General features: G+C 39.0%; 1 protein-coding gene across 1 annotated transcript; it reads left to right on the top strand.

The window, feature by feature from the left end:
• The first annotated feature begins 7,737 nt into the window (after positions 1-7,737).
• On the top strand, positions 7,738-12,712 carry LOC139737507 (retinol dehydrogenase 8-like). The gene is made up of 5 exons (XM_071648180.1): positions 7,738-8,002; positions 8,628-8,807; positions 9,583-9,676; positions 10,784-11,048; positions 12,593-12,712. Exons 1-5 carry the CDS (start codon positions 7,738-7,740, stop codon positions 12,710-12,712), a joined length of 924 nt encoding a protein of 307 aa, XP_071504281.1.
• Positions 12,713-13,775: the final 1,063 nt, after the last annotated feature.

Here is a 13,775-nt window from a genome sequence, read left to right as displayed (position 1 = left end):
TTCTCATCGCGTACATCTCATTGACTCTTTCATAAAGATAAATTGTTCAGAAATCATGACTAAAGCATGCAATGAGACACTTTGTAGACTTATGAAAGAAATGTGGTGCTTATTTTGGGGGTATACTTAAACCTGCCGATAGATTGAATTATGTACATGACATTGTCAAAAATGTCAATCTGAAATATGTACTTCTTATTTGTAAAGGTGCCAAGACTGTAAGAATGTCTATGTGGTAACGTGTAGCTATAACAGTCTCCTCGCTCAATAAAACTATCAGAACAGTATTTATACTGACAGTAGAGAAGTCGGTTTTAAAAGGAAGTTCATTGTCCAAGAATGTTTTTTTTTCAAATATAAATATACATATGGGTCCAGGGGGAAAAAAGAGATTTTTAGCTGGTTGCTCGACGTATCTGATATATTCTTTGAATGAAAAAGTCGTATGTCAGGTAATCATGAAATATCAGTCATGAAAGAAGGGAATAGTACTGGTGCAGGGGCGGATCCAGAAATTCTGTAAAGGGGTGGGGGAGCAGCTAATATTTCTGGTGCCACTTCCGGGTTTCATTTCTGTTTTTTTTTTTCTTTTCTTTTTTCTTTTTTTTTTTAACGAAAAATAAGGGGGGCGTGCGCCGGTTGCGCCCCCCTCTGGATCCGCCGCTGCTGGTGGCAAAGGATGATGAAATTAAATACGAAGACACTGCTTCCAACAAAGTTATTGTGCTTGACTGTATCTATTAATCATTTGTATAGATTTCAACTTTTCTAAACAAGCTATACTCGGTTATAGAATAGCCTTGTAAGGAGTTACAGGGTTATAAACAGCTACTTGTGTGTGCGAATGTAACTGGTAGTACCTGCACGGTTAAAATCTTTTTATTACAATGTATGTTGACTTCTAGATGTCGTGAGAGGAAATAAGTTATTTTGGCTCAGGATAACCAGCTATAGTCTGAGCTATGTAATGATTACCAAATCAAGTTGTTTAGGGTGAAATTTCATGCAATTTCTAGTTCACAGTCATAGAGAAAAATAAACAAACAGAAAATGTGAAGTTTCATGAATATCCAACCCCATACAAAAGGAGGAAATTTCCTTGTTTAATGAAATAGCGGTATCGGTGACAATTTCATGTTGAAATTCCGTAACGATGTCATTGCATCACGTATGTTGTTCTTGTGCATATCACTTTGTTATATGCGTGCAAAAGTTATTTACTTTTCTGTTACTGATGGAGATGAAATCAGTTCAATTCAATTCAATTTAAGTCAATTCAAATCAATTACATTGCCTCACAAGTGCCCTATTGACCTGCACACATCATTGATTTTCCAATTACTTACTTACACGTACTTACGTATGGATCCGTTATGCTGGGCGGCATGTAAAATAGGGCAGCAACGAAGGTTCTCCACCTCTGCCTGTCTTAGACCATCCTTGTCATCGTTCAATCCTTGTCATCGTTTCCAATTACATGGTGTATGAAATAAATTTAACAGACGAAATGGCATTTTCACGTCGAATTATTAAAGAGTCACATTGTTTATTCTCTTTCAAGCTTATATAACCTCCCCGAACGCATTCAAAATGTGCCTCCGTATGACTGTGGATGCATAATGTTCAGAAGGAAACGGCCATATACATACACACTAACACGCGTAAACACACACACACACACACACACACACACACACACACACACACACACACACACACACACCCTCGCAAATGGCTTTTATTGGTAGAATAGATGTCTATATTTCAACATAATAGGCCTATCAAAGAAAAATCATTAAAAGGCAAGAATGTATTTTTTTTTGTTAAAAAGATACAGAGCATCTTAAATCTTCGATGAGATAAATTGTCGATAAATTATTATTCCCTTCAGTTGTGGTACGCCTAACACACGAATTGCATGCAACAGATGTAGGCCTATACAAGAACATCATTCTAAACTTATAAGAGAATGCAGTTGTATCTTCCTAGCAACTTGTACATCTCTGCTTTCAGAATTTGATGGGAATATTGTGGAAGGTTATTATTGTCATTTTCGGGTCCCAGAGGTCGAGAAGACGAGATTTCATATCTCGCCATCACGATTTCTCGACAAAAAAGGTCGAGGAGAAAAGGAGTTATCGCGTCTTCTCGGTGGCACTTACTGGCTTTCGTGTAATCATAGTACATTGTATCAGATTATATATAATGATCGTCGCACAACAACTTTTTAGCTGGGGCCATTATAAACAGACAGTGGATCTAACAAGGACAACGGATTCTATTGTGAATCACACTCGATAAGCATGATAAGTCTGCTATCTTACCCCGGTATATATCTTACAGATAATGCTATTTTTGTAAGATCACACAGCCTCGCCAGGCTCATTATCACGTACTCGAATTACTTGCAGGAGAAAATATACAGTAGTTTGCAAAGATGTACGATGAATAGATTGAAATAAAATGGGACACATTTATGGACATACGCGGCTGGGGAGGGGGGGGGGAGGTGTGTGACAAGAAGGGCAGTACATATATATATATATATATATATATATATATATATATATATATAGTGTGAGAGATAGTTCCCTGGGTCCCGAACGTGCGCGGTGCCTCATTTTTGGTTGCATATTATAATTACATTGAAAGAAATTGGACTGAGGCGGGACGTTGCTCTCGATCTTAGTCTCCCTTTTATTTGTCAAGCTTTCGGCCCGTCATTAGGTCTTCGTCAGGACCTACCAACAGAATAATTATTATATGAATAACCTGATGTGTCATATAATATATAATGCAATTTCATATATTACCAATCTTCTAAATCATTTCCTTTATATACACAAATCAATCATTCAATTCAATACAAATATCCAATCTAACCTCAAATCATCATCAGAATAACATCATATATCCAAAAAAATATATATAAATAGATTCTTATAGGATATGTTGATTTAGATAGTATTATATCAACCGGAGTTGTGTGTGTGTGTGTGTGTGTGTGTGTGTCTGCTTATGTGTGTGTATGTGAATAGGCTCCTATGTATATATGTGCGTATGTATGTGGGTGTGTGTGTGTGGGTATGTGGATGTATACATTACGCAATGCAAATAGACATATGAATATGATATATATGTATATGATTCTGTTTGTGATCATCATGCTAAGAATTATAAGACGATATGATTATTATATGGCAGTATTATGATACTACTTTAAGAATCTATTCATATATTTTTTTGGATATATGATGTTATTCTGACGATGATTTGAGGTTAGATTGGATATTTGTATTGAATTGCATGATTGATTTGTGTATATATAGGAAATGATTTAGAAGATTGGTAATATATGAAATTGCATTATATATTATGACACATCAGGTTATTCATATAATAATTATTCTGTTGGTATAGGTCCTGACGAAGGCCTAATGACGGGCCGAAAGCTTGACAAATAAAAGGGAGACTAAGATCGAGAGCAACGTCCCGCCTCAGTCCAATTTCTTTCAATATATATATATATATATATATATATATATATATATATATATATAATATTATATATATACATAAATAATGAACTTTTTTTTTCTTTACACTCGGAAATCACAGATTTTAAAAGAATTTGATTAGTACATAGAGAAAATCTTGTAACAAGTAAAGAATTCTGTTCTCTGTACATCAGTAGTTTGTCATTCACATTTCTCGGTAACCAGATGTGAGAATATAAGGCATTATTATCATGATATCTGACACCACTGCACTCATTGCCGTTATTTTGTCATAGCAGGTAAGCAGTCCACATCACAGATTTTATGCACAGTGAAGACATTACACGCGAGCAAGATGTGATATCCACCATGACTTAACAGCCTTCACGTTTTCCCTGAACAATTATTGTTCTTACTTCTTTTCTACTTTTCCGAATATTCAACCAAAAGTGTGCACCATGATAGTAGTATTTCAATTCTAAAAATACAAACGCTCCCATTTGTTGTGTGGGAGAGGGGATGCACCCCTCCCACACCCTCTCCCCACCCAGTCCACGTCGATAGACAAAGTACGCATTTTTTTAAAGATTGAAAACAAGTGAAGAGTTTGTTCGCAAAAACCGATAAGTCCACGGTTTGCCAAATGGAGATATTTGCGATTATAGGTCAAGAAAATTATAGAGAATGATAAGAAAATTTTTGCTTCTTTTGACCGTAACCTCAAAAATATACCTTTATATGTAGTGACCAATATATCATTTAAAAGGTATTATTTTGTACTTTATGACAGAGACCGTACTGAGAAATCTTCAAAAATGGACTTATCGGTTTTTGCGAACAAACTCTTCAAATATTAAACCCAAAGTGTCCACCAGTTTGCTACAATGTAAAAGTTTCCTCGCGTGGGAAGGGAATACCTCCGGGGATACCTCTACGCCCCCTCCTCCCCCACCCCCCCCCCCTCGCTTTCATTTCCATAGACGTAGTAACATTTTGTTACAGATTAATTTTCCAATCAGTATCCCCCAAAAGTATGCTCCAGATCGTTTGATTTTAATTTTGCAAACCCAAAAGATTCCTTGTGTGGGAGAGGAGAGGGTACCTCCAATCAAACCGCGCTCGGTCGCTTCGATCCGAACCCTCACATCCTCTGAGTCTCTCAGCACTCCCCCCCCCCCCCCCCATACCTACAACGGATCGATGCCCCTTATTTCTGACAAAGATAGCTGTCATGAATACCCTGCGTGCTATATAAATCAGATCATGGCCACCTATCTCTCCATGACCGGGTGACTTCCAAAGCCACAAGGATACGGAGTGGGGGGAGGGGTGGGGGAGGGGGGAGGGGTGGGAGTGTGGAGAGAAGATATACCCCATCTCTCCCCCCCCCCCCCCCCCCATATGAGCTCTGATGTTCGCACTGTCGTAAAGTTTCCCTCTAGGATTGTGTCGGGTTTTTTTTTATCAAAGTGTCCAGGGTATATATCAGAAATATCTATTATTGTTCCATATTTCACATTCTCAAAACTCTAGCAATTTATTTAGGATAAATATGCTCAGTCTATTGTAGGATATTTCGTCCTTGAATTCCAAAGTGACTAGAAAACGTATTCAAAGCGAAAATTGGTTTACTAACATGCATTGTACGTGCCAAATGTTACCATACAGCGGTGTTATATTATAGTGTTTGAAGAATATGATCAGACGCTTACTATACACTTTATACCTTGGACCAAGGAGGTACTAGGCGAGCCTCGCCTAGTACCTCCTTGCTTGGGCACAACGGACCTTCCTAATCATGTATTGTCCCCGTTTTTCGGGGTCTTATGATTTTCCCCCTGCAATACCGCCAGCGGGAATGTAAACAATTCAGATCATTAAGAATACGATAACACGGGGCAACCATGACCGTTGGTCTTTAATTGGCAAGAGTAATAGTGGGGAGGGAACAGCAGTCGAATTAATGGAATTTAATTGTATCCAACATTGCGAACGTCGTTTTCTCCATTTCTTCTGCGTTGGAAGTACAATACATGATTGAGGTAAGTGTAGAGTAAGCTGGAAACATTACATTGCACCAGGGAGGGGGCTCTTCCCTCCTCCCTGATTGCACGCTATGGTCTAATCATAGGCGAGCTCGCATAGTACCTCTTTGGTCTAATTGGATCACGCCTATCCAATGCAGTGAATGACTTGTATGTCCCGTCCCTACTGCTCTGCAGGTGGCCAATTCAAGTTGATTTCTTTCCGTGTTTCGCTGCTTTTCAGCTGATGGTAAGAAAGTGTTGTTATACCATTGACCTGCAGGTCAAAGATGGTTATACCAACAACCAAATGTGGTCATGTTAACCTTGAGCTGAATAATACCCCTGATACACTGTAGTATCCATCGCGCATAGCACAAGTCAAGGTAAATGTCCTCCAAATATTTCAACGTCCTGTTTCTCTGTGTTGTGCGGTACTACTACTGGTGCTTGTTTTGTTTTTGTTTAAAGAGGTTTTGCTTGTCAAAAACATCGTGGCATGATGTGTGTTTTACCCGTAACTATTGTTGTTGCAGCTGCTGTTGAAGGAACTTCGTGATAGGTAGAGCGTTCCTATACCCTTGCCTCATTGTAATGGAAACAACACCGTAAATGAAACGACCTTTTGGACCTCCACCTGCCGAACAACATACGACTTATCACAACGAACATTGCCCCTGAAATCACTGGACGTAGTCTACATGTTGTAAAGGTAGTGCCTACAGCCCTACAGCTCTCCGTGATGATCCCGAGCTACGGGGTCTGTTCAACCATGGACCTAGCTAGGTCCATGGTTCAACCAAGGAGGTACTAGGCAAGCCTAGTACCTCCTTGGTTCAACGGGGCAGCTTCGATCAGTGCTGTTGTGTGCAGCTGTGACCGCTGTTGATCCAATTTGCCCCGCCCCCTGATCTCGTCTCGCTGTGTCAGGGGAGACTCCAATAATATGTGAACCCACGTGCACTACTTGCAGTTCTTCACAAGTCGCCCATTACTGCTAGTCAATCAGTTATTTTGTTTGAGAGGCGACTTGAAAGAACAAAATAGAATAAGGCGTCTCTATAAGGCGACTCGAGACGTCTCCAGGATCTATTCGTCTCGGCGACACCCACACGTTAATTGGTTCTTTAAAAAAACACGAAAAATATGTAAAATATTCCAAAAACACATACAACAAAACCCATGACCCAAGGTTCAGCACGGGGGGGGGGGGGGGGGGGGTAAATAGACTTTTGAGCCAACTACAAGCACTACCCTTTATAGGGAAGATTTAAGTCTTGGTTAGAATGGGGCTTCGGGTTTCCAACTTTTTTGTGAGATAACGAGAAACCTCATATTATTATTATTGATAAAGAAAAGAGTAAACAATCCTAAAAAAGATTCAAAGTCTTTTTGATAAAAATTGATTTTAAAATGACTGTAGATATCCAAAATAACTAAAGAAGCGATCATAGTAAAAGGTTTGACCCACCTTTTATTAGGATCACCTGTTGTTTTACTTTGTTGTTTTGATATCTCAGTCATTTCAAAACCAATTTTCATCAAATAAACTTTGAATGCCTCTTAGAAATTGTATGCTCTATAGTAATGTGGTTTGAATCACCATCTCTACCAAAACTATATCGTCCCTTTACACCCCGACCTGCAATCGTTCACACAACACACACACTGACACACACACACACACACACCCACACGAACACTACAAAAAACGTTCCGTAGACCTTGCAACTCGATGATGATGGTGATGATTATGACAAGAGTTTGACCACTGAAATACTAGGCCTATTTGGCAAAATTCATGAACTTCCTCAAAGCTCCAAAAGAGGGTAAAAAGTAAAAGCGATGTTTTGGGGGGTTTTTTCTCTTGCAAACTACTTGCTGCTGGCTCTGTGTAGAAGTAGGAGATGGGGGTTGCGAGTCAAAGATAATTGGGGGGGGGGTGAAATGTTGAATGTGCGTGGACAGCTCGATGTCCAGTCCTCATGGAGCAAATATAGAGAAATGTGGCACAATTAAAACTGGCATATTAGAAGATGCAGTTTTCGTGGTTGATTATTATTGCTCATGCAAACTTGCTTATCATTAAGACAACAGCTACAAAATCGCATTGAAGAAAAAAAAACAAACCCAGAGAGAAATATTGCGCATGACTTTAGTGAATGTCAATACAATTATATCATCGTTCATCACTGTCTTATAGAATAAATTCAACCATGCCGGAGATTGTGTTCATCAGCGGTTGTTCCTCTGGCATCGGGCTGGCCACGGCGATGCTCTTGGCTCACGATCCGCAGAAGAGATTCCTTGTCTATGCAACTGTCCTCAAGCCTCCTGCGGAGGAGGCAGAGTTCAAGAAGAGAGCTGAGGGCGCCCTCAACGAGACGCTCTTTCCAATTCAAATGGATGTCACCAAGGAGGAGATGATCGGCGACGCGGTTGCCATGGTTATGAAGAAACATTCTCGTATTGACATTCTGAGTAAGAAACTCTTTCTCCATTGGAATAGCCCATAATCCCTCCAAGCACAGGATAGGGAACACATCACTGACCAATAACATTATTCAACATTATTTTATCACTTTTGATTCGAAGTCGCAGTTAAAGTTATTTGTCATATCACACTTGTGGTTAATTGCTGATGCTAAAACACAAGATAATCGAGAGCTCTTTGAAATAACTATTCGAAAACTTATATTCTTTTTTGGAATATGATGCAACTTCCCTTAAACTGTGTAGATTATCTACAAAAAAAAAGGTCAAAATATCGATGAAATTCGTCACAAACTACATTTACCTTGTAACGGTTATCACAACATGATACCCATTATGATTAAGCAATGTACTAAAACTCTTTGGTAGACAAAATAATACAGATTTTTCCAAGTCTGTCTTTGATATCTCAGTCGTCCTTCTTTTTGACATAATTACATACTGAGGAATAATCTCCACTGTTCATACAGATGTATTATCTAACATTTGAACATACTCGCATGGAAACATTTTGTGTAACCTATATCGAGGAGAGGACGGACTCAGTGAACACGATGATGGAGTTTGAATGAGAAATCAGAGAATTTGTTATGCAACTTGTTCGGTTTTGCAGTCAACATCGCTGGGCTCAACCTATTCGACATCACAGAATATGTTAGCAGCCGAGCTATGAGGAGGGTATTTGACGTCAACTTCTTCGGAACAGTTCGCGTGACACAGGAAGTACTTCCCATCATGAAGCGACAGAGGTCAGGCAGAATCATCAATATGGGAAGTGTACACGGTCTTGTTGGTGAGCGCTTAGCAGATTTCAATTTTTGATCACATCACTATCCCCCTCCCCCTCTTCTGTATTACAGTTGTATGTCCATGTTTCCCTTGCTTTCCTTGAATTTGTATCGACAACAAAAATGTGATATTGGAAATAAATTTTGATTTGAATTAAATTGAATTGAAACTGAATGTAATTTTGTTTTGTTCGTTCTGTATACGTGAGCATGTCTTTTTTCTACTCCGGAAGAAAGATATAGAATGCCATTTCCTATTGCGATTTCACATCTGTGTGATTAATTGAAATCGCTTATATCAATTAAGCATATGTTTTTCAAGATGTAGAGGTGCACCTTTTCCATTAATAGGGACCGGAACAACTTGAGAGAAGTTGGACAATGTTATGAATGATGGTACCATCATCAGAATTCGTGTCCATCATCTTAAAATGTGTCCTATGGGTACCTCAGAAGAACGATCTCTTGTTACAACGTCCAAGGAATTGTGACATCCCTTGGAACACACCTGCACACTCAGTGTACGTTTAGTAGCAGTAAATGTAGACACTTTAATACATTGAATACATTCAATCAGAATAACCCTTGCGGAAGTGACGTATGAACGTGCTGTTATTCGTCGTTATGTAGTTAATTTTAAATATTATCAATTTTATTATCAATACCTGTATCTATCACCATTACATGATAATACAATTATGCTTATGATTATGATTGTGATTATTACCGTTATTATCGTTATCATTATTATCGTTATCATTGTCCGTATACCCACCGAAGCCTTTCCGTACATGGGTCTCTATGGTGCAACCAAGCAGGCGATCGTCGCCTTCAGCCAGGAGATAGCAGTCATTGGACGATTCTTTAATATAAGGTATACTATAGTGACGTCACACTTGTGAAGAGTTAAACATTCATCATAGTATACTAACTTGAGCTTGGTATCGTGAGTCATTCTCTTTCATTTTTAAGAAACAATATTTTGAAATACTAGTATGTTGTATTCTAGCAGGATGCTCTATGATGTTCTCTGACGTGACGTGATTGATTATGACGTGATTGATTATGACGTTAACTCTGTGTGCTGATTGTGGTAAAAAAAAAAATAGATGTTTAAAAATACAATTGGTTTAATTTCGGGAAGCTTCCAAATCAGGGAGTTTTTGCTTTTGTTTTCTTTTTCGATGACTTTGAAATTTGGAAAGCTTCCAAATCAGACCGTTTGTTTAATTTGCCTTTCATTTCTGAATGACTTGTTTTTATAATCTTTTTTCTTTTTGTTTAGTCAGAGTATAAACGACTGTGACAGGATGCTATGCTAATATTCTTTCTATCTCAATGAATGTGACATCCTGGCGTATCGTTACTCTCCCTTCATGTGCTCCTTTTTATTTTGTTTTATTTTGTAATCTTTCCAAAGTCCATCACTCTTCGGCTCAGCGTGACAGTGACAAATGAACGAATTCCCTTTGTCGTCATATTTTTTTTTTGTGTGTGTGTATAGTAGTAGTAGTAGTAGTAGTAGTAGTAGTAGTAGTAGTAGTAGTAGTAGTAGTAGTAGTAGTAGTAGTAGTAGTAGTGGTAGTGGTAGTAGTAGTAGTATAGTAGTAGGCCTAGTAGTAGTAGTATAGTAGTAGGCCTAGTAGTAGATACGGCATCTTTGACTCACGTTGAGAGTACAGGGTTTACTTTGATTTGCAAATTACATCAGAAACTCGTGATTAGGATACTGCGACGTGTATACCTACAAGAGGACACCCTCTCAATGAAATAATATACCCTATCTCTTATCCTTGTGAGAGATAAGACACTAAATGTTACTTGTTCTCACAACATCCTGTTTTAAACAATTGCCTACGAGAACGTTGTAGTTTCCCTATAAAATCTATTCCAGGATCTTGATAGTACAATTGCAAGGGTTAGATAGATAGATTAATCATTAATGTGCGTGTTTTTTTTTTTTCAAATCATTCTTGATTAGGGTCAGTGTGATTGAACCTGGAGGCGTCAACACCGCTATCATGGAAAATATGATCGCCCAGCAGCTCGGTGGGGAGCAAAGTATTCGTTCGCACCCCGACGTCGGCGACATCGACCGCACGCTGTCGACGTGCTTCGATCATGGAGAAGATTTCCACAGCGATTTGCTCAGCCCGAGCCAAATACAGGAACCCGAGGACATCGCGGAGCTCATCCTGAAAGTAGCCACTGAGGAGAAACCGCACTTCCGATATCAAACTTCCCAGGTGTGTGACTTTATTTTTTCATTCTTGAGTAGATTTCTAATTTCAGCGTTTCTTTACTCACTTTTCTCTTCCATTTTTATGGCACGCGATGCGAATAGTTGATACAGTATACTACTGCCTCTCAGGGGGTCTATCTCCCGCTTTTTCCCTAATGGCGCGCGGGACTGACCAAAGTTGATAGATCGTAGAGTTCCAAAATGTGATGTCATGGCCATTCATCGCCATGGAAAGTAGTTCTAGATTACCTCACCTGGCCTGAGTGTTGGGTTCCAACCCAAGCTGTAACAAAAGACTGTGTCATAATTATGATTATTACATCATCGTTTCGGTACTCTAACAAACTATGATGATAATCATAGTTGGAAGAGTGCTTTTAAAAGTTTCCTCACAAGGAGCGTGATTATGATATGATATGATATGATATGATAATAAATATGATTATGATATGTGATAGGATATGATAAATGACGTGATGTGATATGATATGATAAATGACGTGATGTGATATGATATGATATGATATGACATGATATGATATGATATGATATGATATGATATGATATGATATGATATGATATGATATATGATATGATATGATATGATGATATGACTAGGGTATCATTTTTAGTTGCCACTAAGAAGATTCTGTAATACCAATTCCACAGAGATATTTTTTCTCATCTGTCACTCGTCGGATACAAAATTTGGCTGCTTCCGGCCACCCACCGAAGTATATGGATTGCAGTCTGATGAATTCTACTTGTGTTGGCTGACTATCAGGTCAGTGTCAGACATGTCGAGCGTGATCCTCATCGGACGATCTTGCCTCATCGGATCACCGCACGACATGTCGACACTGACCTGATAGTCGACCAACGCAAGTCGGATTCATCAGACTGCAATCCCATACACTTTGGTTGGTGGCAAGAAGCAGAAAGCTTTGCGTCCGATGAGTGATCGATCAGAAAAAGTCTCTGCGGAACGGGGTCATCCCATAGGCATAAGACCGATACCCACGAGTCATACAGCCCACGAGTTCGACATTGAAACAGGTCCATGAGCCATACAGCTCACGAGTCATCACAGCCCATGAGTTCGACACTATAGGCAAATAAAGCCCATGAGTTCGACACTAGGTAAAAACAGCCCACGAGTTCGACAGATACAACACGGGGCTTAATGTGCCGGTCTCGTGGGCCTTGTTAGCTTAGTGTCGAACTACTGGGCTGTATATTATGACTCGTGGGTGTCGGTCTCGTGGCGTGCACCCTATGGAACAGGGTATAAGAAAAAAATACGCGTTGTTTGACGCACGTGTCTGGGAACGCCCCCTGAAGCTGCCATGAGAAGTTATGTACTTTCGTATTTATGTTCCATCTATTTCACTTTACTACAAAGGAAATAATCCAAGAGACAGTGCGTATACTGTATTATTGATAATGACTTTTGTTGTATCAGTCTTCGATTTTAATGTAGAATCTGTGTCATTGTTATGATTGATATAGTGTGTGTCTAAGGGCATTTTTGATATTATTCCTCCACAGGCTTGTCGAAATCTGGCCGAACGTTTCTTCAAAGATGTGACCGGAGACTCGTTCATCGAGTTTCAAGTCCGAGAGCTAGAGTCCTTCCGCCGCAAGGTCGAAGAATCTGCTGGAAAATGATATATGTCCTGTTTATTTGTTTTTTTAAGATGCACAGCGCTATATAAAAAAGGTAGTCGGAACAATGAACGGTAATAATAGCAAAGGGAGTTTGAAAACATTTCCGGGTGAAGTCATCAGATATCATCACGCATTGTTCGAGGGTAATGAACCTTGAACGAACCATTCCGAATTATATTTTAACACCACTCGCACAAAACAGTACATTGCATTATCCAGGGAGGTTGTTCACCTCCCTGATGTACCATATTATCTATGTCAGATTTATGTGACATTATAGGTCTCGAAGCAGTCGCTTTGGTCACGTGACTTTGTTGTTGTTTGTGTAATACTCCTTCATTGGAAAAACGAGATTGTTGATTGTGGTAATATGACTACAATCAAATTTTCGAAATATGCACCTTAAGATCAGTCAGTGATGACATGTCTGTCATTCTCTCTCTCTCTCTCTCTCTCTGTCTCTCTCTCTTCTCTCTCGGCACTACTTTCTAAAAAAAAATCGAGTGAAAATATTCACTCTTAAAGGAGTGAATAAAAAAAGAGTGAATTTAGAGTGAAATTGGAGTGGATTTTGAGTGAAAATGTTCATTTTCACTCGTTTTGGAGTGACCTCAGGGATCACTCCAAAATCTTCGAGTGATCCCTGAGGTCACTCCAAAACGAGTGAAAATAAACCACCCTCCGTCTTTGCTCCTTCTTTATTCTTTTTCTGTCTGTTATTGTATCATTAACAAGCAATACAAAAAATGACATTGTTAAAGTGCATCTGAAGCGCATTAGAATTTCATGGCGAGACGAAACGCATCGGAGTGAGCCGATTGGTTTATACATCAAATAAATCGTGACGATTTGAAAAAAAAAAAACACCACTGTCTAAGAATAGACTCTACTTTGTCTGAATTTCATTTTCAGTTTGATGGATTTACCACTTGCGCGAACTACTGAACTTAAGATAAAAGATATAAGATGATATACTATCCAGTTTGTGGCTGCTCGAAATTCCGGTTGACCTTACAAAGAAGTCCTCTGCTTGTTGGTGAACATTTTGCGTATCTCAAAGTTC

The sequence above is a fragment of the Diadema antillarum genome, unplaced genomic scaffold (assembly GCF_040938485.1).
Source record: "Diadema antillarum isolate AM-2024a unplaced genomic scaffold, OU_Dant_1.0 scf00000029, whole genome shotgun sequence".
NCBI classification, from domain to species: Eukaryota; Metazoa; Echinodermata; class Echinoidea; order Diadematoida; family Diadematidae; genus Diadema; species Diadema antillarum.
Note: the sequence above shows the minus strand (reverse complement) of the source record. Positions and strands in the feature narration are given on the sequence as shown.

Coding starts and splice junctions, on each gene's coding strand:
- LOC139737507 (XM_071648180.1), top strand. CDS start 7,738: ATGCCGGAGATTGTGTTCATCAGCGGTTGTTCCTCTGGCATCGGGCTG. Junction 8,003..8,627: donor TTCTCGTATTGACATTCTGA/GTAAGAAACTCT, acceptor TCGGTTTTGCAG/TCAACATCGCTGGGCTCAAC. Junction 11,049..12,592: donor TCCGATATCAAACTTCCCAG/GTGTGTGACTTT, acceptor ATTCCTCCACAG/GCTTGTCGAAATCTGGCCGA.